The sequence below is a fragment of the Rhinopithecus roxellana genome, chromosome 9 (assembly GCF_007565055.1).
Source record: "Rhinopithecus roxellana isolate Shanxi Qingling chromosome 9, ASM756505v1, whole genome shotgun sequence".
Lineage (NCBI taxonomy): Eukaryota > Metazoa > Chordata > Mammalia > Primates > Cercopithecidae > Rhinopithecus > Rhinopithecus roxellana.
Genome location: NC_044557.1, coordinates 61,031,466 through 61,057,897, shown reverse-complemented (window position 1 = coordinate 61,057,897; position 26,432 = coordinate 61,031,466). Strand labels below are relative to the sequence as shown.

At 37.1% G+C, this 26,432-nt stretch overlaps 1 protein-coding gene and 1 long non-coding RNA gene across 2 annotated transcripts in view; one reads left to right on the top strand and one right to left on the bottom strand.

Moving 5' to 3' along the window:
- LOC115899642 overlaps nucleotides 1-26,432 on the top strand; it is a 475,756-nt gene that overhangs the window by 266,907 nt on the left and 182,417 nt on the right. The gene's annotated exons all lie outside the window — the stretch shown is intronic.
- Nucleotides 20,419-26,432, bottom strand: part of CPQ (carboxypeptidase Q) — a 502,032-nt gene continuing 496,018 nt past the window's right edge. Inside the window, exon 8 of the mRNA XM_030937691.1 lies at nucleotides 20,419-20,898. Within this exon, the coding sequence (XP_030793551.1) occupies nucleotides 20,735-20,898 (164 nt within the window). The 3' untranslated portion in view covers nucleotides 20,419-20,734. The remainder of the gene's footprint in view (nucleotides 20,899-26,432) is intronic.

Here is a 26,432-nt window from a genome sequence, read left to right as displayed (position 1 = left end):
ACTCCCATTCCCTTAGCTCTTCTTAAGGAAACCTCCTGGAAGTTTTTCATACCACTCCCAGGAATGACCCACATCGCTACACCTGATTACAAAGTGGGGCAGGAAAATATAGTATCTTTACTCCAGCTAAAATATAGGGCCTCTATTACCATAAAAGGGTAATTTTTTGAAAAACAGTCATCTCTCTCTACCCCATCATCCTTGAGGACTCAGCTCAAATGACCCCTATTTAGAGAGACCACTTGAATCTATTCTGTCAATAGTAAGTTTCCCCTACTTACTCTCTATCTCACAACCTGTCCAGTTGCACCATGGGAATATCTTGTCTGGTTATTTGCTTATTTTTACTTTTTGTGGTCTTTCTTCCCCCACTAGAACAAAGTTCCTTGAGTGTGGGGACCTTATCTGCTTTACTGCTAAACACCACACTCCCAGTGCCTCAGAGTGCCTGCACATGGTAGAAACTTAATGAACATTTGGGATGAATGACCAAATTATGAATGAGGATCCTTGCTAGAGAAAACCAATATGGCACTGTGACTAAGTATATAAACTTGGGAGTTAGACAGTCTTGATTAAAATCTTGGTCCCACCTCTAATTAACAATGTGACCCTGGGCAAGTGACCTAACAGGTCTAAGTCTTAACTTACTTATTTACAAAATTGGAGGGGAGATTTTTGCAAGAATTAAAATAGTTAATACACATGAAGTGCTTACTACTTCATTGTACAGCAAACAGTCAGTGTTAGCCTTTACACATGACCAGCATAATAATTATTTTTGCTATAATTGATATCTATCTAGTTGAAAGATTCAAATGAGGCCTCCCAGAGGGAGAGACCTTGGAGATGAGTTCCATGGATAGGCAGGAGTAGGCTAGGCAAAGGAAGGAGGAAAGGGACAGCATTATGGGGAGAGGGAACCACATGGTCAAAGGTCTTGGTACAGGAGGGGAAATGTTGGAAGAACTGGTAAAAAGCCAACATGGCCTGAGTTGGCTGAAGAGAGGAGGAGCAGTATAAAGTGAGTCTAGGAAGGAAAAAACTGATATCATGAACTCATCCCAAGTGGGAAGGGGAGCTACCAAAGGGCTCCAAGTAGGGGAGTGCATGGACAGATTTGTAACACATAAACACCATCCTGGCTGCAATGTTGAAGGGCAGTTATCCCATCAGAATAACTTCTGTAAATGAGAAACCTACTGTAAGAGTGTACTTGCAAACCCAAGTCCTTAATGTTGGTGGGACTCTGGCAAGGAGAGCATTGAGCTACAGATCAGCCCAAACTGGCTATTTCTGGGATTCTTGACTGTGACAGAAAAACTTTTAAATATACTTAAATATTTAAAAGTTATACATGAAGACTAACAAACTGTTAAACTAAGTACTTTGACAAATACACACTCATAATGACTAAAAGTCAAAAAAAATACCAAAGATAGTTGAATTTAATCATTATTGCCCATGTCTGATATTCCATTGATGGGCTAGTAATATTTGGATGATTAATAAAGACACATAATTCACAAATTATTACATATGTATTCTATAAAATTTATTTTTCTTGCCTTCTTTTCAGCAAAATCATGGATTGTGTTCTTATAATCCAGAACACAATTATAATCTATGTGATTACAAATTTATAATTATATAGTTGTAGTCTGTTTAAAATAATGTTCTAAAAGATTAAAAAGTATTTGAATTCTAATATAGAAAAATTTGAATGTATTTAACAGAAATATAAATTAAAGTGAATGTAAACAATTAAAAACATTTTTGTACATTTTTATGTTTTCCAAAGTTTATTTTTCTTCTAAAATATTCAGCATTATTGAAGCCAGATGAATTAGTCAAGAAAAGGAAATAAAAGGCATCCAGATTAGATAGGAAGAAGTAAAATGATTTCTATTTACAGATGATGTGGGTCTTACATGTAGAAAAGTCTGAAGATTCCACCAAAAAACTGTTAGAACTAATAAACAAATTCAGCTAAGTTGAAGGATTCAAAACCAACATACAAAAAAAGTTGCATTTATATATACTAACAGTTAATATCTGAAAAGGAAATTAAGAAAGCAATTACATTTACAATAGCATCAAAAAAATACTTAAGGATAAATTAACCAAGGAGGAAAAAGACTACTTATACACTGAAAACTATGAAACATTAATGAAAGAAACTAAAGAAGACACAAATAAATAAAAAATCCCTTATTCATGGATAGAAGGCTTAACAGTAATTAAGATGTCAGTGCTACTCAAAGTCATCTGCAGAGTCAATGCAATCCCTATCAAAACTGAAAGAGAAAAATTCATCCTGAAATTCATATGAAATATCAAGAAACTCCAAACATCCAAAAGAATCTTGATAAAGAACAGATAGCTGACATTTCCTGTTTTCAAAACTTCTTGCAAAGCCCCAGTAATCAAAACAGTATAGTACTGGCATAAAGACATACAGACCAATGGAATAGAATACAGAACCCAAAATAAAATAAACCCCTGCATATATGGTCAAATGATTTTTGACAAGGGTGTCAAGACCATTCAATGGGAAAAGAACAGTCTTTTCAATAAATATTATTAGGCAAACTGGATATCCACATGCAAAAGAATGAAGTTGGACCCTAACCTTATGCCATATACAAAAATTAACTCAAAATGTATCAAAGACCTAATGTAAGAGTTAAAACTATAAAACTGTTAGAAGAAAATATATGGGAAAAGCTTCATGACATTAGAGTTGTCAAAGATTTCTTAGATAGGACATCAAAAGCATAGTCAAAAAAAAAAAAAAACCAAGAAACTAAATTTGACTAGACCAAAATTACAAATTTCTGTGACTCAAAGGACACAATCAACATAATAAAAAGGCAACTTATGAAATGGGAGGATATATTTACAAAGCATATCTCTGATAAGGGGTTAGTATCCAGAATCTGTAAAAATTCCTACAGCTCAACAACATAACTACCAAACTCAATTAAAAATTGGGCAAAGGACTTGAACAGACATTTCTCCAAAGAAGATATACAGCTAGCCAATAAGCACACCTGAAAGATGCTCAGCATCACTAATCATTAGGGAAATGTACATCAAAAGCACAATGAGACACCACTTCACACACCTCATACCCATTAGGATGCCGACTATGAAAAAAACGACAACAGAAAATAAGTGTTGGTTAGGAGGTGTAGAAATTAGAAGCTTTGTGCACTATTGGTGGGAGTGTAAAATGATGAATCTGCTATGAAAAACAGTATAAAAGTTCCTCAGAAAATTAACAATAGAATTATGATGTGATCCAGAAATCCTACTTGTAAGTATACGCCCAAAGGAATTGAAAGCAGGGTCTCAAAAAGAAGCTTGTACACCCATATACCAGCATTGTACCAGAATAATAACCAAAAGCTAAAAAGTGAAAGCAACCCAGGTGTCTGTCAGTAGATGAATGGATAAGCACAACGTGGTATATATAGACAATAGAATATTATTAAGCCTTAAAAAGAAGGAAACTCTGACACATGCTATTACATGGTTGCAACTTGAGGACATTATGCTAAGTGAAATAAGTCAGTTGGAAAAAAGACAAATACTATATGATTCTACTTATATGAAGTATCTAGAAGAGTCAAATTCATAGAGACATAAGGTAGAATGGTAGTTGTTAGGAGCTGGGTGGAGTCAGGAATGAGGAGTTATGTTGAAGGAGTAGAATTTTGATTTTGCAAGATGAAAAGAGTTTTAGAGATGGATGGTGGTGATGGCTGCGTAACAATGTGAATGTACAATGTGATGCACCACTGAACTGTACAATGAAAATGGTTAAGATAGTAAATTTTGTGTTATACTGAATTTTATGTAAGCTTTTTAATTGCAAAAATATAATAATTTGATCATATATGTAAGGGTTTATATCTGGGTTCTTTGTTCTACTCCATTGGTCTATATGTCTGTGTTTATATCAGTACTATATTGTTTTGATTACTGTAACTTTGTAATAAAAAGCTTACATAAATTTAACACAAAATTTTTAACACAATAATTTAAAGTTAACTATTGAATGAAGGGGAATTATTATTATTATTATTATTATTATTATTATTATTATTTTCTTTTTGTTTTTGAGATGGAATCTCGCTCTTTCACCCAGGCTGGAGTGCAGTGGTGCGATCTCAGCTCACTGCAACCTCCGCCCCTCCAGTTTTAAGCAGTTCTCTGCCCCAGCCTCCGGAATAGCTGGGATTACAGGCGCGTGCCACCACGCCAGGCTGTTTTGTATTTTTAGTAGAGACGGGGTTTCAGCCAGGCTGATCTTGAACTCCTGACCTCGTGATCCACCCTCCTCAGCCTCCCAAAGTGCTGGGATTACAGACATGAGGCACTGCGCCCAGCCATGAAGGGGAATTATTATTATTATTATTATTATTATTATTATTATTATTATTTGTTTTGAGACGGAGTCTTTGCTGTCAACCAGGCTGGAGTGCAGTGGCACGATCTCGGCTCACTGCAAGCTCCACCTCCTGGGTTCACGCCATTCTCCTGCCTCAGGACTCCCAAGTAGCTGGGACTACAGGCGCCCGCCACCACGCCCAGCTAATTTTTTGTATTTTCAGTAGAGATGGGGTTTCACCATGTTAGCCAGGATGGTCTCCATCTCCTGACCTTGTGATCCACCGGTCTCGGCCTCCCAAAGTGCTGGGATTACAGGCATGAGCCACCGCGCCCGGCCGAAGGGGAATTATTATCAAATTTTTAAATTAAGATATTTAAATAAAGCAACCTTTACTTGGATTTTAAAATGTTTGCTGAATATTATTAATTTCACAAAGTAAAACTTCACAATTCCAGTATGAAAATGCCTATCTTGTTGCCAGTGTAAATTACGGATATCGCATTTCAGAAGTGTTATACCTAGACAAACACATCAAATTTATAAGTAAAAATTATTTAACATTGCAAATATTAAACAATGCAAAATGCCACCATGTACAACTATTGCAAATGCCATGCTAATTCACGAGTTCCCTTGGAACCACAAATTGGAGCATAACAAGAATCCAAAGAATAGATGCTCTTCACTTCTGGGAAACAATACTCCCTTATATGAGAACCTATTGATTTTGTGCTCTCTGAGAGGAAAGATTTGACAAGTTGATGAATTTGTCTATTCTTCTTGAATACTTTTGTTCCTCAAATATTCATGCTCTAAAGCAATGTCCGTCTTCACAACATTCAGACACAGTCTTCTCTCCAAGGCAGGAACTGAAAGCCACCTTTCTTTGGAGCCTAAATGGCATTAGCCTGGAGGTGAACACTTTGATTCATGCAGAGTCATGCTGTGCCAGCCCTGAGTGTCAGATCCCTGGTGATAGAAGCATCCATGTATCCTTCAGTAAATTTACTGTTGGTGTGTTTTTCTGATACACGGGACCCTCTAAAGCACAGGGCTCAGGGCAGGGTCCCCTCTTTCCTGGGCTGAAGCATGGCACTGCTCAAACCCCACTTTCTATTCCTTAAAATGAAAATGCACCAGTTAGATTGGATATATTCACACTGGGAATATTAGAAAGCTCACTATTCAGAGGAGTATGTTTGAGGAAGATATTTAGTTTTGAATTGTCTAGATTTTAGTCAAATTTGGTCAGTTCTGTGATCTTACTTACAAGCTCTATACCCAGGATTTTTCATCTCTAAAATGGGGATTAAAATAGGACTTACCTCACTGCATTGGGTCAGGATTAACTGAGAAAATGCACATTAAGTTTTTAGCAGCATGATTGGCCCAGGATAAGTATTAGTGATAATGATGATGATGATTTGGATGGCAAGGCAGAATCTCAGAGACAAGCTTAGCTTGGGGAAAATTCATGTTCCATTGCAATCTCTGTGATAGACTGGCTGGTACTTAGAATTAAGATAACTATTGGACCAGGGCGTGACTTTATTGTCAAAATCTAAGTCACAGCTCAATGTTCTTTAAATCTAGAAAATAAAGCAAGGCTTTCTGAGGTACCATCCAACTCATAGATAGTTGCGTGGCTGCTTGAGCAGGCCCAGGATGATCACCAATAATATAAAGACCGTCAGGTTCTCTGAAGAACCTGGACACTCTTAGGATATGCTGCAAACATAAGGACATTTATCAGTCAAGTTTCAAGGCTACAGGGAGGCTCTCATACCCAGGGAAAGAGTCACTGCCTGCAGTTGAATAGCTGAGTCATGGATTGATAGCAAGACTTGATTTGATCAGAGCTGAGTGCATCTGTCTCATTTATGCATGGAACTTCATTAGCCATTGCCTTCCACAATTCCTTTGGTTAACTGTGGATCATCTAAGGGAGAGGAAAAAACCCCACAAAACTTCAAAGGTAATTTCTTTCTTCTCCAAAAACAGTCTTGGGTTTTCTAGTTTAACAGAGAATTGAGAAGTAAGCATGCATCATTAATTTCTATGCAGAAAACATTCTTCACTTCAAACAGCAATTAGTGATAACATTTCTATCTCATGTTGTGATGAGATTTTTATGCTAATCATCACATAGCTGTAAGTTAATCATTTGGGCACAGTTAGAGAGGATGTATATTTCATGAGACAGATATAGATATCAAAATCTGTTTGATATTTACTCAAGGTAAATGGGAAGCATCTCAAATTATTATGAAAGGAGCATACTGAGCAAATAGGACTGTGTGCGGCAATGTAATGTATGCAGTGTAGATGTATGAGAATTTTTAAGACACTCTTGGTGTCATTACTGTAATTATTGTGAGGAGGGTGGAATACTCTGGGGAATGTAAACTCCAAATTATCCACAGACACAGCAAAACCCTCAAAACCACATCTTAACAATGTCAAGGGCAAAATCAGCAATCGACCTTCTTTCCCTCTAGGTTCCTCCTTTTTTTTCGGTGACAGATTTCACCCTTTTCACATTATATGATATTTAAATGGGTTTCTCTTCTCAATTTGCACTTAAGTCTACTCAGCTAAATCAATCAGAAAAGCAACTTGACCCTAAAGTCAAATTGGAATGCGGCTGCATGCATAGAAAATAGGCCACCACGCAAATGATACACAATTTCTCAGCAGATAAACAGTTCTTTTAAAATTTATGGAAAAGAAGAGAATCATACTTAAAAACGCCTGTAGCTATAGTTAGTGAGTAGCTTGTGCCAGACTCCAAGATTGCCTGGTACACCTTAGCAATTATGATGTGCAGGTGGAGTTTTCATGAGAGGAAAGTAACTCTACAGGCCACTCTTGTATTAGGCTTTTTGCATTGCTACAAAGGAATACCTAGGACTGGGTAATTTATAAAGAAAAGAGGTTTAATTGGCTCATGGTTCTGCAGACTGTACAAGAAGCTTGGCACTAGAATCTGCTTCTGGTGAGGACCTCAGGAAGCTTATAATCATGGTGGGAGGGGAAAGGGGAGCAGATGTCTCACATGGCAAGTGTGGCAACAAGAGAGAGATGGGATAACTGCCACACACCTTTAAACAACCAGATATTGTGAGAATTCACTATTGTGAGGATAGCACCAAGCCATTCATGAGGGCTCTGCTCCCATGACCCGAATACCTCGTGCCAGACCCCACCTCCAGCATTGGGGATTACATCTCAACATGAGGTCTGGAGGGGACAGACATCCAAACTGTATCATCTTTCTTCCACCCTCTCTTCTTCTAATTCCCACGTACTTCTTCATACCTCCCCTACTCTTATTGCTATTAAGAACCACACTCATCAGCATGCTCCCCTATCTGCACACAGTCACATTGTCGCCCTTACCCAGACCCTCCATACTCCCCTAATAAGGCAGCAGTAAAGGGGCCCAGCTAGAAAATGGACCATTTATGTTATCATTTGGCCCCACATAATTTTTTTGTTGTTGTTGCTAAGGAAACAGACTATTTTACAGAGAGAACAAATAAGATCCATTTCTTCAGAGTCACTTGTAGGATAAGGCAATGGGGGTACAATCCCTAACCCTATGCCAAAGGTGGAGGCGGAGAAAAGGTCTAGCTCCCCAGAGGAACTAGAAGGGTATAGTGACTCAGGAGGCAGTGGGGGAGGAAATGACGATCTTGCCAGCTGGTGGAACTATGAGACTATAATACAACTTTGTGAGTTTCTCTCTTCTAAAGTTACTCTGAAACCTAAAATTCCGGAGTGACTGGGGTAGGTGGTGGTAGCAGTGAGTGGAGAATTTGACTTACTCTGGGCTCCGCCGTCTATGGGGATAATCTAATATGTTGCTCAGAGCTGATAAACAGAAAGCACAGCAGCCCCAAGTCAAAGGGAGGTGGAGCTCATTGGTGTGGCAGTGTTCCTATAGAAGTTACTCCTTGCTATTCCTGAAGGAAAGGGAAGAAATGTAGTCCAATAGGACATAAATGTCCATCTTAGAAAGCAAAAAAGAGGCAATCAGTCAGCCTGTGAATTTTTAATGCTAATTATAAAACTGGATATAACTTTTCTAGAAAATAACCCTTGAAATCCAATAATGATGACCAGATGAACCACAGATTATCCTTGAACTGTGGTAATTCATAGATACCAAGAACATCCAAGTACTACCAAACAGAAGTAGTTACTGTGAACACCCTTAGCTTATTTCTTACCTTAAAATAAATGTTTTCAGAATTTCATGTTAATTATTGTATTTCTTTAGTTTTTTTTTTTTTTGTAGATGCTTTTTATCTGGTTAAGGATGTCTTCTTTAATTTTTACCATAAATGGATTTTAGGTTTTATGTGACTCTTTTTCTTCATCTAGAGATGATTGGATAATTTTGCCCTTTTAAATTTCTTAATGTGATGGATTAAATTAACTCATATTCTAATGATAAACCAATTTGGCATATTTGAGCATTTCAGCTCAGACTTTGGACAGTTCACAAAATTTCTGTGAATCTGCATACCCAGATTGGAATCAAGTTGTGAAGAAAATGAATCAAAATGCATTAAATGTAAAAGGAATATAAGTACATTCGTCAGACAAAAATTAGTGGTCTGACACCCACTTCCAACCAAGTAGGAGTAACAGGGATCAGACTTACCTTTATGCATGAAACAATAAAAAAAATCCAAATATAATGTTTTAAATAGCAGTGTTGAAGACATCAGACATCAGGAAATGAGGAGCAATGATGCCCAAGAGACAGAAAATGAATGAGGTGAGCACTATGATGACCCTAGCTTACTTCCTTATAGAGTTTCCAGTTGCAATGTGGGGAAGGGAAACCCAGGCAGAGCCCAGGAACCATCATGAGTTGAAGAGAGGAATGTGAATGTCCAGAGAGGCTGAGGCAGCTAGAATTCACAGGACATAGTGTCACAGAGGATAGTTCCACATGCACAGAGAAGGCCAGAGAGCTGCAGAGAGTCCCACCTTTCCACAACTTCAGCTGAGTACTGATCAGTGCATGCATTTGCGAAAATGATCAGAGACTAGGGAAAGACCCATCTGGAAGGAATATAGAAAATAATACTAGGAGCTCCTGTTCCTTCAGTCATAGAGAAACAACATAATTCATAGAGCATCAAGAGTACTTAGAAGGGTTGCGCTTTAGTAGTGGGGCAAGATTAACCCTAATCTTGCTCTAATTTCACCTCATTGAGCTTGGTTAAAGAATCAGGACATGCTACATTTCTGAATCCAACATGAACCTGGGAGTGACTGACTGTCTTTTGGATTGAGTTGGAAGACACCATCTTGTAAGCTACATGACCAATATTAATCACTCAAAATATATCCTTGTATCATCAAGGGCCACTGCGGTAGAAATTATTACTCATGTGAGTTACTGAGTGGTGTCTCCAATACAAGTCTCTGTTTCTGACCACTTGTTTTCCTTTCGTGAAGATAGGATATGAATGATACCACCTAAAGTATAATTGTGATAATGACCTGCCTCTTTGGTAGTTTCCATATTTCCTTCCTAAGCCTTTCTCCTTGCTTAAGAGAATTCCAAGACTTTCCTGGAAAGGCACTCAGGCTACCTCTGTCTTGACAGGGCTTCTTAATGGGAATTTTCACTTTGTTTCCATCATTACTTCAAAAAAGGGAATGAAGGAGGAATGGAACTGAGAAATGAATTTGCTGTAAAATAGAACAGCTAATATTCCTCAATCGGGGACATATATTGTGGACTGACTATGTACTGGGCACTGTTCTTCGTGCCCTTCAATTAGGGAAACAACCAATTGTTTTCCAACTGTTCTTAACAAAAAGACTGCAGAGGAGGTATGAGGTAGCAGTCCAATTTAATCGTTTACTTATAGATAACTGTTGTAACATTTATTGAAAAGTCCACCTTTCTTTTTTTTTTTTTTTTTTAACAGATCATCTATACCAACCTGTCATAAATCAAGTTTTTGCACACGTGGTTCTGGATCTGAACTCTAGTCTGTCCCACTGGTCTGCTCATTTATCCTTGTGCCAATGCTATGCCCTCTTAAAGACATTAAGTTGTTAAGTCTTGATATCTGGCAAGACAAGATAAAAAATCAGAATAGGCTACATTATGTTGTGGCAACAAAACCTCCATAAAATGAGACTAGTACACTCTTAAAACCAAAATCTAATTAAGGACAGTTTGGAAAAATCACAAGCCAATTTCACTAATGATTATAAATGAAAAAAATTGAACAAAATATTAACAACCGCATCTATTAGTGAAAGAAAAAGAATAAATGATGACAAAGTTGAGTTTCTGCTAGATATGCAAGATTGGTTTCTTGCACAACAGAAATTTATTTCTTAGTCATGCTTCACTTCCATTGTGAGTAAACTGGAAGCTCTGTCATTCCTTGTTATGGCTCTGGATCCAAGCTTGTGGAGCAGGCATGATCTGAAACATTGCCATTTGCCTTGGAGAAAGAGACAATATGGCAAATCATACAGGGAATTTTAGAATTTCCACTCAGATGTGTATGATCTGTTTGAAACATGAGTTTTAGTTGCTTAATATTTGGGCTTTACTCTTTTTCTGTAAGTCCTGTGTAGAAGCTCTTCTCATTGAACACCAAATAGTTAAGTCCAAAACAAAACAAAACACCTGCTGATTTCTGTTTATGTTAATTTGCCAAAAGTACATAGTAATACCAAATTACAAGAAATCAGGAAAGTACAATCTTGCCTTGAATGAAAGTGGAATTAAGGGGCTACAATCCCCTACTTTTTCTTTTTCAGAAATAGTTGGCTATTAATAGTCCTCAGTAGTCCAATTACACTTTAGATTCTGCTTGACACATTAAATAAATGAACAAACGAACAAACCAAAATCAAGAACTCAAAGCCACAACACTCCATTGTAAAATTTTGATAGAGACTGTGTTGATTCCATAGATAAATTTGGGGAGAATGAACATCTTTACTACTGAGTCTTCCAAAACATGAATGGCATATGTCTCCAATTATTTAGCTCTACTTTAATATATTTTAATAAAGTTTGATAATTTTATCCATAAAAGAATCTCACATCTTATCATAAAATTTTTTTCTAGACTCTTTACATTATTATTATTTTTAGAGACAGGGGTCTTCCTATGTTGCATAGCCTGGCCTCGAACTCTTAGACTCAAGTGATTCTCTTGCTTCATACCTCCCTAGTAGCTGGAACTACAGGAATGTTTGTGTGTGCCAATGAGACCAGCTAACATTTTATATTATTTGATGCCAATGTAAATGATATCTTTTTAGTTGCATTTTCTATTTGTCTAGAAATATTTTTCATTTTTTAAAATTTCTTTTCTTGAGCAAACTTCTTAATCCCCATTTTTTTTTTTTTTTTTTTTTTTTTTGAGACGGAGTCTCGCTCTGTCGCCCAGGCTGGAGTGCAGTGGCCGGATCTCAGCTCACTGCAAGCTCCGCCTCCCGGGTTTACGCCGTTCTCCTGCCTCAGCCTTCGGAGTACCTGGGACTACAGGCGCCCGCCACCTCGCCCGGCTAGTTTTTTTGTATTTTTTAGTAGAGACGGGGTTTCACCATGTTAGCCAGGATGGTCTCGATTTCCTGACCTCGTGATCCGCCCGTCTCGGCCTCCCAAAGTGCTGGGATTGCAGGCTTGAGCCACCGCGCCCGGCCAATCCCCATTTTTAATTATGATACTTTTTTTGTAGATTCTTTTGCATTTTCAATGTAGACAATCATATTTGTCTACAAATAGAAACAGTTTTCTTTCTTCCTTTCCTTTGTTTATTCATTTTCTCTTCTGTCTGTGGAAGCTAGAATATCCAAGTACTACCAAATAGAAGTAGTTACTTTGAACACCCTTAGTTTATTTCCTACCTTAAAAGAAATATTTTCAGGCCGGGCGCGGTGGCTCAAGCCTGTAATCCAGCACTTTGGGAGGCTGAGACGGGCGGATCACGAGGTCAGGAGATCAAGACCATCCTGGCTAACCCGGTGAAACCCCGTCTCTACTAAAAATACAAAAAACTAGCCGGGCGAGGTGGCGGGCGCCTGTAGTCCCAGCTACTCCGGAGGCTGAGGCAGGAGAATGGCGTGAACCCGGGAGGCGGAGCTTGCAGTGAGCTGAGATCCGGCCACTGCACTCCAGCCCGGGCGACAGAGCAAGACTCCGTCTCTAAAAAAAAAAAAAAAAAAAAAAAAGAACTATTTTCAGCATTGCATGTTAATTATGATATTTCTTTAGCTTGTTTTGTAGATGCTTTTTATCTGGTTAAGGATGTCTTCTTTTATCTTTACCATAAATGGATTTTAGGTTTTATGTGACTCTTTTTCTGCATCTTCAGATGATTGGATAACTTTTCCCTTTTAAATTTGTTAATGTGATGAATTAAATTAACTGATATTCTAATGAGAAACCAATCTTGCATATCTGGCAGAAACTCAACTTTGTCATCATTTATTCTCTTTTTCTTTCACTAATAGATGCGGTTGTTAATATTTTGCTCAATTTTTTTCATTTATAATCATTAGTGGAATTGGCTTGTGATTTTTCCAAACTGTCCTTAATTAGATTTTGGTGTTAAGATTGTACTAGTCTCATAAAATGAGCTTAGAATTAATTAGTCCCTCTTCTGTACTCTAAAATAATTTTGTAAAATTGAAATTATTTAAAGTTTGGGAGAACTTACTTATAAAACTAAAGGATTTATGTGGTGGAAGGTACATTTTAAAATAGTGATTCAATTTATTTAATGTTTCTAGAGCTATTAAAATATTAAGTTTATTCATCAACTCATTTAAGTAATCACATTTTTTTAAAAAAATTGGTGCATTTATTCAAGGTTCCAAATTATTGGCATAAAGCTTCTAATCAGTAATTTTCAGTATTTTCAAAGAACCAACTCTTTGGCTTTGTTGATCCTTTCTACTGAAAGCTTGTGATCTATTTCATGCACTTCTACTTATATTTATTGTTTATTCCTTAATTTTTTATTTGGGTTTATTCTGCTATTTCTTAATTGGAGAAAAAAAGGATAGCAGAATAAACCCAAATAATTAGGGAATAAATAATAATCCCTAATTATTTCTTTGGGTTTATTAGCTTATTTTAAAATTTGTATCATTTTGAACTGTAACTTTGCCTCTAAGAAACTGCCTACCTACATCCTACAAGTTTTGATTTGAAAGTGTTGTCTGTGTGTGTGCTATTATTCAGTTGTACATATGTTTTAATTTAATTATAATTTTTTTCTGTGACTCCGTATTATTCTGTTCTCACACTGCAAATAAACACACACTCAAGATTGGGTAATTTATAAAGGAAAGAGGTTTAATTGACTCACAGTTTCACATGGCTGGGGAGGCCTCACAATCATAGCTGAAGGCGAATGAGGAGCAAAGTCATGTCTTGCATGGTGGCAGGCAAGAGAGCTTGTGCAAGGCAACTCCCGTTTATAAAACCATCAGCTCTCATGAGCCTTATTCACTATCATGAGAGCAGCATGGGAAAGACCTGTCCCCATGATTCAATTACCTTCCACTGGGTCCCTCCCATGACATGTGGGAATTATGGGAGCTACAGTTCAAGGTGAGATTTGGGTAGGGACATAGCCAAGCCATATCAGACTCATAAACTACTAAATAATTTATTTATTTACTAAGTCATTTATTTATTTCATTGAGTTATATTTCTAATTTTCCAAACTCATATATGTTTTTAGTTGATTAGTGGCATTGTGGTCATGGAATATGATATCAAATTTGTTAAGCCTTTTTTTCTCATTTCATTTGGTGGGGGAGGTTGTTTTGTTGTTATGCACTTTACCTCTCTTTTTTGTGGTTACCTTAGAAAATTTAACTTTCTTTCTTTCTTTTGTTTTTTTCTTTTGAGATGGAGTCTCCCACTGTCACCTAGGCTGGAATGCAGTGGCACGATCTCAGCTCACTGCAACCGTCACCTCCTGGGTTCAAATGATTTGCGTGCTTCAGACTCCCGAGTAGCTGGGACTACAGGTGCACACCACCACGCCTGACTAATGTTTAAATTTAACTTTCAAATTTAACTTAGCAAAGCCTAAATTTAGACAATATCTTTATCCTCTTCTACAGCAATACAAGTGAACCCACAGAGAAAGGTTAACTGGAACCCACAAAAGGGGCCAACTAGGTCAGGAGAAGGAAGGAGATGTTGGTTGCACTTAGAATACTCACCAGACCAGTTTAAAGATGACTTCCAGAAACTTTCTACATGATAGTTAGGCCTGGGCAGGATGGGTCGACAGTGCCTCACTGACAGGACAGCTGCAGGGGGACATTGGCAGAGACCCTCAGTTCCAGAGAAATAAGTGGCTGTCAGACCTCACCTCCAGGTCAGTCGGACCTATGGGGGAGCAATGAAATGTAAGCAGGCACCCACAAGGGCGGATCCCATATGAGCTCCTAAATTTATTCTTTCTGCCCACTGCACAAAATCAATTGCCTGAGACCATGGGATTGCAGTAAAGAAAGAGTTTAACTGATACGAGGCCAGCTATGCAGAAGAACTGGAGTTATCACTCAAATCAGTCTCCCTGAAGGGTTGGAGGTTAGGGTTTTTATGGACAATTTGGTGGGCAGGGGACTAGGGAATGGGTGCAGCTGATTGGTTGGGGATGCCATCACAGGGGTGTTGGAAGATGGTCCTTGTGCAGTGAGGCCACCCCTGGGCAGAGCCACAGGACCAGCTGAGTCATCAGTCCGGGTGGGATCAGTCTGAAAAACATCTAAAAAAAACCTCCCCAGTCTTAGGTTCTACAGTAGTGATACCTATAGAAGCAATTGGGGAAGTTTTAAATCTTGGGACTTCTGGCCATATGACTCCTGAGCAGTAAGGAATTATAGAAACTATGCTTACATTTTAGCAGAACTTGGGTCTTTCCTATAATCCTAATCTTGTGGCGTTTCATTAGTCTTACAAAGGCAGTTTCAGCCCTTGAACAGGGAGAGGGTTAGTTTCAGGAAGGGACTATTATAATTCTTGCTTCTAAGTTAAACTATAAACTAAATTCCTCTCAAAGTTATCTTGGCCTATGTCCAGGAATGACCAAGGACAGCTTGGAGGTTAGAAGCAAGATGGAGTCAACTAGGTCAGGTTTTTCTTACTGTTACAACTTTGCAAAGGCAGTTTCACAAGGACCTTAGAACACTAATTCCAGTAACTTCACTTATTCACATGCTATTGCAGTGAAATATATTCTTTCCATCTTGTTTTCTTTTCAAATACCACCTTATTATTGTGGTTTTTATTTATTCCATGTTTGTTTAAAACGGTTATCACTTTCTTTGCTCTTAATTTCTGTCCAGCGGCCAGGGTTAGGTGGTTAGTCAGAACAATGAGCCAAACTGAAAGTAACAATCAAGTCTTAATCACTTACAGAGATAGTGTAAACAAGCGGCAAAAACAAGCACCAGCTTCCCAACGTTCCATTTTTTCCCCCAAGGAATGGCAGTAGGCAAGGGTCACATGAATCAGTTCAGACAGGGAAAATCATCTCACTAACAAAGAGCCCTAACCAAATGACTCCTAACATTTGATGGTCCAGGGAACTGACAGAAGGGAGCAAGGGAAGTCTAGAACTAGAAAAGTACTGGGTCAGAGTGGATCAAAGTATCTTGGTCATAAGATAAGGAAGCCTTTGTAATGCTTAAAGTCAGGCCTGGAAAGTCACACATAGATTTTTATTTGGCCTGGAGCCCATCTCTTCACTTCTTGTATGTGTCCGCTCTACAGTCATTTAATTTTGCTTAGAGGACGCTTTTTCTAATTTCCTTTAGTGAAGACCTGCTGGTAGTAAACTAGTTCACTTTTTTTTTTTTTTTTTTTTTTTTTTTTTTTTTTTTTTTTTTTGAGACAGAGTCTCACTCTGTTGCCCAGGCTGGAGTGCAGTGGCACAATCCTGGCTCACTGCAACCTCTGCCTCCCAGGTTCAAGTGACTCTCCTGCCTCAGTCCCCCAGTATCTGGGATTACAGGCACATGCCACTATGCCCGGCTAATTTTTGTATTTTTTAAGTAGAAACAGGGTTTTACCATGTTGGCCTGGCTGGTCTTGAATTCCTGACCTCAGGTGATCCAACCACCTCGCCCTCCAAAGTGCTGGGATTACAGGCATAAGCCATCATGCCTGGCCAACTCTTTCACTTTTTAGTCTGAAAAATATCCTTACTTTATCCTTGTTTTCAAAAGATATTTTCCCTGAGCACAGAGTTGTTAGGTTGATAATTGTTCTCTCTCAGCATGTGGAAGATCTTATTCCATTGTCTTCTGGCTTGCATTGTTGCTGTCAAGAAGTTAGCTAAAAGTCCAATTGTTGCTTTTTTTAAGATAGTCCATCTCTTCTCTCTTACTTCAAAGAGCTTCTTTTGTCTCTTCTGGTCTGTAGTTTCTCTAAAATACGTCTTTTTGTTTATTCTGTTTGGGATTCACTGGGTTTCTTAATATTGTGTATCTCATTATTTCTGGAAAAATTTGATTTATTATGTCTTCAGATAATTCTTTGTCCCATTTTCTTTTTTTCTGAAACACTGATTAAACACATTAGACAATATAACTCTATCCTTCATATTTCTTAACCTTTCATTTATATTTTCCATTCTTTGTCATTCTGTGCTAAATTCTCATAAATTCCATCACTATTTTCTTGCAGTTTATGAACTCTCTCATTAAATTGGTTAAATTTGTCCCCTAATTTTAAAATTTCACTTAGTGTAATTTATATTCCCTAAAGTTCTATTTGGTTCTTTCTACAGTATGCTTGGTCATTTTTTTTAATGGTACCATGCTCTCTATTCTACTTTCAAACTCTTCTTTGACTTCCTTGAAATAATGGACATAGCTTAAATACTTTTAACCTAAAAATTCCAATATCAGAGGACACTATGAGTTAATTCTTTATATTTTTGTTTGTTCTCGCTCAAAATGCTATGATTTTCCCTCCTCTTTTGGTTGTGAGTTAATATTTTCTGTAACTTTATAAGTGGGAATTTCTTCACACCCTCTACTTAGCTTTTACTCAATCATGGTAACTTTCCTTGTAGACCTGAGAGTTATTTTTGTTCACCACTGTATTGAGGTATAACATTTTGGGGTCTCATTTTTGTTGGAGATCTATGGTATCCTTAATGTGGCAGAATCTGGAATTTGTCTACAATCTCCTGATCTCTGAATGGAATTTAAGTTTACCATGTTCTTTAAACTTTCTCAAAGAGAAAGCTTGTTCAGTGTTCTATGTATCTCCAAATGACCAACAAACTTATTTAAAAATGCTCAACATCACTAACCATCAAGGAAATGCAAATTGAAACCACAGTGAAATGCCACCTTACTCTAGTCAGAATGGCCATTATTATTATTTTTGAGACAGGGTCTTGCTGTCACCCAGGCTGGAATGCAGTGGCATGATCACAGGTCACTGCAACCTTGACCTCCTGGGCTCAAGAGATCTTCCCACCTCAGCTTCCCAAGTCGCTGGGACCACAGATGCATGCCACCATGCCTGGCTAATTTATTCTCTATGTTTATTTTTTGTACAAAAAAAGATCTCACAATATTGTCCAGGTTGGTCTTGAACTCCTGAACTGAAGCAATCCTCCTGCCTTGCCTTCCGAAAGTTCTGGGATTATAGGCACGAGATACATGCCTGGCCCCAGAATGCCCATTATTATAAAGTCAAAAAACAACAGACATTGACTGGATGTGGTAAGAAGGGACTGCTTATACACTACTGGTGGGAATGTAAATTAGTACAACCTCTGTGGAAAACAGTATAGAGATTTCCCAAAGAACTGAAAGTATATCTGCCATTTTATCCAACAACCCCATTACTGGGTATCTACCCAAAGGAAAATAAGTCATTATATCAAAAGACACTGGCATGCATATGTTTATTGCAGCACAATTCACAGTTGAATAGGTATAGAACCAACCTAACTGACCATCAACTGATGAGTGGGTGATGAAAATGTGGTATATATACACCATGGAACACTGCTGAGTAAGCTACAAACAAGAATGAAATGTTTTTTGCAGCAACTTGGATGGAGTTGGAGGCCATTATTCTAAGTGAAGTAACTCAGGAATGGAAAACTGAATACTGTATATTCTCACTTATAAGTGGGAGCTAAGCTATGGGTATACAAAGGTATACAGAGTGGTATAATGGACATTGGAGACTCAGAAGCGGGGAGGGTAAGAGGGAGGTGAGGGATAAAAAAACTACATATTGGATACAGTGCACACTAGTTGGGTGAGGGGCGCACTAAAATCTCAGGCATTATGACTATACAATTCATCTGTGTAACAAAAACCATTTGTACCTCAAAAGCTATTGGAATTAAAAAAAAAAAAAAATATATATATATATTTTAAAGCTGAGCACAGTGGCTCATGCATGTAATCCCAGCACTTTGGGAGGCTGAGGCAGGCTGATCACTTGAGTCCAGGAGTTCAAGACCAGCCTGGGCAATGTGGCGAAACCCTGTCTCTACAAACAAACAAACTAAACAAAACACACACACACAAATTAGCACCCTTTAGTTCAACTACTCAGGAGGCTGAAGTGGGAGGATCACCTGAGCCTGGGAGGTGGAGGTTGCAGTGAACCAAGATTGCACCACTGCACTCCAGCCTCGGCAACAGAGTTAGATACTGTCTGAAACAAAACAAAACAAAAACAACATGCATGCACACACACATATGTGTATATATATTTAAAAGTTTCAAAACCTTTAAAAAGCAAAAAATATTCTATGTATCTCTTGATATATAGTCTTTTGATACTTAGTCTTTTGTCTAATATTCTTGTTAATCAGTTCATTCATATATTTAATAAGGTGTTTCTCAAATATTATCTAGCATTTTTAGTCATCTTCAGTGTAAGGGCCAGAGTACTGGTGTGCTACTTCATCAGAAATGAAAGATCCTACTCTGCCTTTCAATCGTTTTATTATCATTAATACAATTGATGCTTTGTACTCTCCTGAAAATCCAATTACACACATACTAAAACAACTTGATATTGTATCAAAATTCTTGGATGATTCACTCTGGCATTTTTTTTTTTCTGGATGATTCACTCTGGCATTTTTTTTTTTTCTTTACTCTTTCTTCTCTTTTTGGATAATTTATATTGGCATATATTCAAGTCCACTGAGGCTCTCTGCAGCTTTGTGCAGTTGGCTGATGAGTCTGACAAAAAAATTTTATATCACTGACATTGCATTTTTTAACATATTTGACTCCATGTTATGGTTTCCAACTCTGCTGAAATTCCCCTTCTGTTCATGTGTGCAGTCTATTTTTCTTACTAAATCTTTTACATAATCATCATAGGTTAAACTCCTCTGATCATTCAAACTTCTAGGTCATCTCTTAGTCTTGTTCTCTTAATTGCTTTATCTCTTGACAATAAGTTCATTTTTTCTTATTTTTCTTTTTTTTTTGGTGTGTCTTGTAATTTTTTATTGAATATTGGATGTTGTGTGAGGAAAAATAGTAGAAATTTGCTCCAGAGAGGATGGGGATTACTGTGTTTGCTCTAGATGACTCTGTAAATATTATTGAGCCTCTCTGAGCTTCAATCATGTCATCAGCAAATTGTGAATAAGCACCAACTTCATGGAAATGTTGTGTAAAATATACAAAACATAAATGCAAAATTGCACTGCTATTTATCTAGTGACAGACCCTAGTACTTATCTTTAATAAGGCAATTGAATTATATATTCTTGATTTTTTCCCCAAATGATAATATCCTTTTTCCTGCAAATTAAAAAATTCTGAAGTTCATTTTTAAAATTCACATAATATGAAAATATACAAATTAGAAAGTCAAATGCCTCCATATATTCAATTAAGATCATACTAAAATTGAGTAATTCTTCTACTCCTTCAATAAATAATATAAACCATAATATTTTCATATTTAATGTTTATGTTCATAAATGAACACATAAAAATCAGAGATCTTCCAAAAATTTATTGTGTTTACTTTTAAAGTGGAAACGACGTTTTTAAGAGGTGATACAAAGAAATGTCCCCGCTGTGATCCCTATCATATGTTGATTCTATGTGGTGGAAGGGAGGGGAGAATGATTCCTTTTTCTAGAATCAGAGAATTTGGAAAGTATCAAGAAAGATAATAACAGAAAACATGAAATAGAGTTACGCTTTGAAGATGAATTAGATGAAATTGTTATGTGAAGAGGGGTTTTCCAAAGTTGCAGAGCCAGGATTCCTGGCCAGAAGCATGAAAATGTTTCCTTCTTGCTATTTCTAGGACCTAGGCAGCATTTCCTCCATGTCTGCAACAACATAGGAAACAACAGCCCAAACAGCAGCAGCAACATTCATCTGCTTTGGATCCATGACAGTCATGGTGTCTCCGTGGGAGTGATGGAAGAAGAAATACTTGTATAAGTCATCAAGTAGACTGGCTCCTGCAGATAAAAGAGGAAGAATTCTTAGTGGAGTATTTTGACAGACACTGCTGAGTACACACTTCTCCCCCTTCACTTTTGCCTGCTCCTATTATACAGTCTGCAATAGCAAAATAATTACTTTTCCAGGCTCTCTTGCAGCAAGAAATGTCCATGTGTCACCATTCTGATGACTATAATGTGAGTACCCAGCTGTGGGTGAGTTCTAGAAAAATCTTTAACTTCGTTGACAAAGAGTTGGGAAAATACCCCTAACGCTGCATTAAAGGCAGATGAGAACTTTGGAGCTTCATGGGGCAGAAAACCCCTAAACTGAAAATGGCAGAGTGGAAGTAGCCTGCATTTAGAAAATATTGCTAACTCTCTCAAGAAGCTCTGCACCGCCTTCTTCTGGATTTCCAGTGATATAAGGGAAAATAAACTTTTATTTGTATAAGTAACTGAGACAAATGCCTCATATTTATAAAAAGACAGCATCTTCTTTGTATCTGCATATTTGCAAATCATGTACCTTCCTGGATACAAAAGAAAGTCAATACCCCTTTGTTCAAGTTTTCCTTCTCAAATCATCCATTTACTACCTAGAGTCATAACGTCGCCAGCAACCTCCAAGGGCACCAGCAGGAGTCTCTGCCCCACTTCAAAGCTTCCTTCTCATTCAAGTGCGAAGCTTTTTGCTAGTTTCAGTCATGGATCATAGCCTCAGGGAAACTTCACTGCCTCTTATTTATCCTTGAAAACCTACTAGGCTCATCTTACGGATTCTAGTTGCAGTTCTTTAGCCTCTGGCTAGCTTGATTGATTGGTTGGTTGACTGTTTTATTGTGAAATACACCAAACACACATAAGATTGTAGAGAACGTAAATGTATATTATAAAGGGTGACAATAATAAGTATATATATATATATGTCCATAACTCAATTCAAGAATGATATTACCAGTATCTTGGAAACCCATTTATGACACCCCTGCCCATTGCGGATCTTTTCCTCCCTCCAGAGGTACCCACTATCCTGTCTTGCCTCTTAATCACTCCTTGCTTTTCTACAGTTTTACCACTTCATACTTTACCACATATATGTATTTGACTATATATAACAAATATACATGTACAGATAACACAGTTTAATATTGCCTACTTTTGAACCATATCCTCCAGATATATTTCTTCAGCTTGCTTTTTCCATCCAAACATAGATAAGATTTATCTATGCTGTTGTGTACAGCTGTAGTATTTGCATGTTTTATTGCAGTACATTACCTCTTTGTATTTATTTATCCATTTTACCAACAATGGTCATTTAGGTTGTTTCCAGTTTTCTGTTATGTGTTTCTACCAACACTCTCAAGGCTTTGAATGTAGGAGTGGTTTGCTGGGCTATAGAGTATGTGTGTGTTCAGTTTTACCATGCAATTCCAAAATGTTTTCCTTTTCAATTTACACTTACACTGTTAGTATGAGTCATTCTCTTGCTTCACATAGTCTACAGCACTTGATATTGTCAAACTAATTTTTGTAAATTTGGTGAGTGTGAAATGTTAGCTCATTCTCAGTTTTAAAAGTGAGACTAATTGTGAGATTAAGTATGTTTTTACCTATGGATTTTTTGGTCATTTATGTGTGTTTTCTCTTTTGTGAAGTTCTTGTTCATGCATTTTGTCCATTTTCAATGGATTTGTCTTTTTCTTATTGACTTGTAAGAGTTCTTGGCATAATTTAGACACTACTCTTCTGTTAGTAAGTTTGTATATATCATTTCCCAGTTTGTGGCTCATCTCTCTACCCTGTTTAGTGTGTGTTTTGATGAATAAGTGTTCTTACTTTCAATGTAGTTGGATTTATGAATCTTTTCCTGTAAGATTTGTACTGTTTATATCTTAAGAAGTCCTTCCTTACTCTAATATTATAAAGATATTCTCTGATATTCCATTCTGAATTTTAAAAAGATTTTATTTTCGTTTTTAAGTTCTCCACCCACCCAGAATAGGAAATGATTTTTGTGTTGGGTGTGAGGTAGGATTCTATTTTCAGTTTTCCATTGTCTAGAAACATTTATTGGTTAGTAGTACATCCTTTTTCCCCACTGATCTGTGGTACTGATTGTGCCATATTAAGTTTCCTTATATGTTTATTTTGGGGCTAATTGTTTCAATCATCTATTTGTCTATCTCTGCAACAATGCCACACTATCTTAATTGCTATTACTTTAGAATCCTTGATATCTCTTAGGACAAATTCCCTCACTTTCTCTTCCTTCTTCTTCAGGAGTGTTTTGATTATTCAGAACCATTTGCTCTTTCAGATAAATTTTAAAATCATCTAAATATACTCCAAAAGTATTTTTGGATTTTGATCAGAATTGTGGTAATATCTATTTTAAACTGGGGGAAAACCTAACATCTTTTTATTAGAATATTGTGCTCTTATCCATGAAAATGGTGTATTGATAAATGTTTCTATTTGTCTTCTGTAATGTCTTTAACATTTTATAACAGTTTTACATACTTTTTGTTAGTTTTCTTTCTTTGATGGCTTATATATTTTGTTGCTATTGTAAATTTTCATTTTGAAAAACCTACATTTTCTATTTGTGACTCTCCAGCTTTAGTATCAAGGATGTGTCTGATTCATAACATGGTTTTCCTTCTTTTTTATATACATTCTGGGATAGTTTGTATAAGATTAGAATTATTTATTTCCTGGTTATTTTGTAGAACTTTTAACAAAGCCATCAAAGTCTGATGTTTTCTTTATAACAATTTTAACTAATGATTCAATTTCTTTCATGGTTATTGGGCTATTCAGGTTTTTTACTTATTCTTGAATTAACTATGGAAATTACATTTGTCTAGGAATTTGTGAGTTTTGCCCAAATGCTCAAAATAATTGGCATGAAGTTGTCAGTAATATCCTATTTTTAATTTTAGTTGATGTCTGCAGCACCTATAGTGATGCCCTCTTTTTCATTCTTGATGTTGATTATCAGTGTTTTCTCGTTTTTTTTTTAAATCTTGCTTTGTCAGTTTTATTAGTATTTTGAAGAAAAAGAAAAGACGATGACTTTCATTTTTTGGATACTTTCTATTATTTAGTAGTTACTCTTCCATTGATTTCTGCTTCTAAGTTTATATTATGCTTATATTATTTTACTTCTCCTTTCTTTGAATTTACTTGCTTTTCTTTTTCTAATTTTTGGAGTTAGACACTCAGTTTATTACTCTGCAGACATACTTTGTCTCTAGCATCAGCAGTAAGGCTATAATCTTCCCTCAATACTGCTTTAGCTGTATCTCACCAGTTCCCATTAGTAGTTTCATGACAATTCAGTTCTAAATATTTATTAATTTCTAGTTTGACTTTTTTCCTTGACTCATGAGTTAGAATGCATTTTTTAATTTTCAAAAGTATGAAGTTTTCTAAGTTATTTTTTCATTATTGATTTCTAATTTAACTGTTAGAGGACGTTGACTATATGATACAGATTCTTTGAATTTTGTTGATGTTTGCTCTATAGCCTATTATATGATACATTTTTGTAAATGTTCCATGTGTATTTGAAGAGAATGTGCTTTCAGTGCTCGTGTAAGTCCATTAGATCAAGCTTCTTAATTGTGTTCTTCAAACCTTGTAACTCCTTACTGATTTATTGTGTATTCGACCCATCAGTTTTGAGAGAGATGTGTGAAAATGTCCCTTTGTGATTTTGAATATATTGTAGTTCCAGTAATTTTTAAAATATATTCAAAGTTATGTTGTTAGGGGTATAGAAATTTAAAATTAGGTATCCCTGGAAAATTGAAAATTCATCAGTAGCATTGCTTTTTGTTCTGGAAGTCTAGTTTTTCCTAATATTTAAGATAGACACACCTGCTTCTTTTTGCAGAGTAGTGCTCTGGTATGTCCTTTCCCATTGTTTTACTGGCAGCCTTTCTCTGTCTCATACTTTTAGGAGTTTCTCTGATGAATAGTTTAGAGTTGAATTTTTTTTTGCTTCTATCTGTTTATTGTGTTTTCTAGGTTTCTTTTTTCTTTCTTTCTTGTCTTCTTTTGGGTTGATTTTTTTCCCTCCTCTCATTCATTTTCTCCCCAACTCTATAGTTTGGAAATTACATGTTTTATTTCAATTCTGTCAGTGGAGACCTTGGAAATTATAGGTTACATATTCATCTTAATAAGTCTAAAGTTAATCAATATCTTATAAAGTACACTAGTGGCCCCAAGTTTTGTACTTGTCTTAGATGCACTCACTGCTCACTAAAACACAATGCGCTAGGCAAACAGGGATTAGCAGACAAATGCCAGGCCCCAGGGTTTTCCTACTTCTATAGATTTTCGTTATTTCTGTTATTTCTCACCTCTGAGGAATTCCCTTATTTTGCCTCCTGCTAAGTCATGTATTATAAAAAGACAATTATTATTATATCCAATAACTATATTAGGGAAGGGGAGGGATGTTTCTATGTGTCTCTGGTAACCACATTGCTAGGATTTCCCTCTTTGAATCCCCTACTTCCTGTCTTGTGGACTGGGCATTGCTATTGTTCTTGAGCCCTCCATTGCCCCAGGATGCCATCTAGGTTTTCTCCAAGCCCAACCCAAGTTCTTACAACTTTGTACCAGAGTTTTCCCCTATCTACTCCCATAAACCCCTTGTTCTGGGGTGGAATACTTAGGATGTCAACAGACAGATATAGGCACAGGTTTCCAGATGAACAGAACATGCGAGCATTCCAGTTTGGTTGATACTGGGGGGTAACTTGGGCTAATCATTGGCAGATAAAGTTGGCAACCACCTGTGAAGGTAAATGTAAGGCTGAAAATAGACTGAATGTAGTTCACAAATGTGGAGCCATGGTGGTCGGGGGATGAATAGGAAGGTGGAGTGACTAGAGCTGCACCTTAGGGAGATGCTCCAAAAAACTTGAAGGAGAAATTGTGTGAACAACCATGAAGGTGAGTATACCTGGAGAAGAGGTCCAGTCTAGGGAGAAGTGAGAGGGACCAGGGCCAGGTGATGACATCTTGACCTCCAGAACCTCCAGAAGGCACAGATAACCACACTTCCCAGCAGAAAAGCTCAAAGTCCTTTTTTTTTTTTTTGAGACAGAGTCTCGCTCTGTCGCCCAGGCTGGAGTGCAGTGGCGCGATCTTGGCTCACAGCAAGCTCGGCCTCCTGGGACTACAGGCACCTGCCACCACGCCCCCGGCTAATTTTTTGTGTTTTTAGTAGAGACAGGGTTTCACCGTGTTAGCCAGGATGGTCTCGATCTCCTGACCTTGTGATCTGCCCACCTTGGCCTCCCAAAGTGCTGGGATTACAGGCCAGAAGTCCATTTTAAAACAGGAAAATACTTTATGCCATGAACTCACAGCACACCCAGGGGAGACAAATCTGTATGTTTACTCTGGTAGTAGCTAGAAAGCACTTTAACAGAAACTGTGACATTTTAGAATTAGTTGAAGCTGGTGGGGAGTACATGCTCTCTGGACCCCACAGAGCATCAGGTGAATGTCAAATTCATGTACAAGGA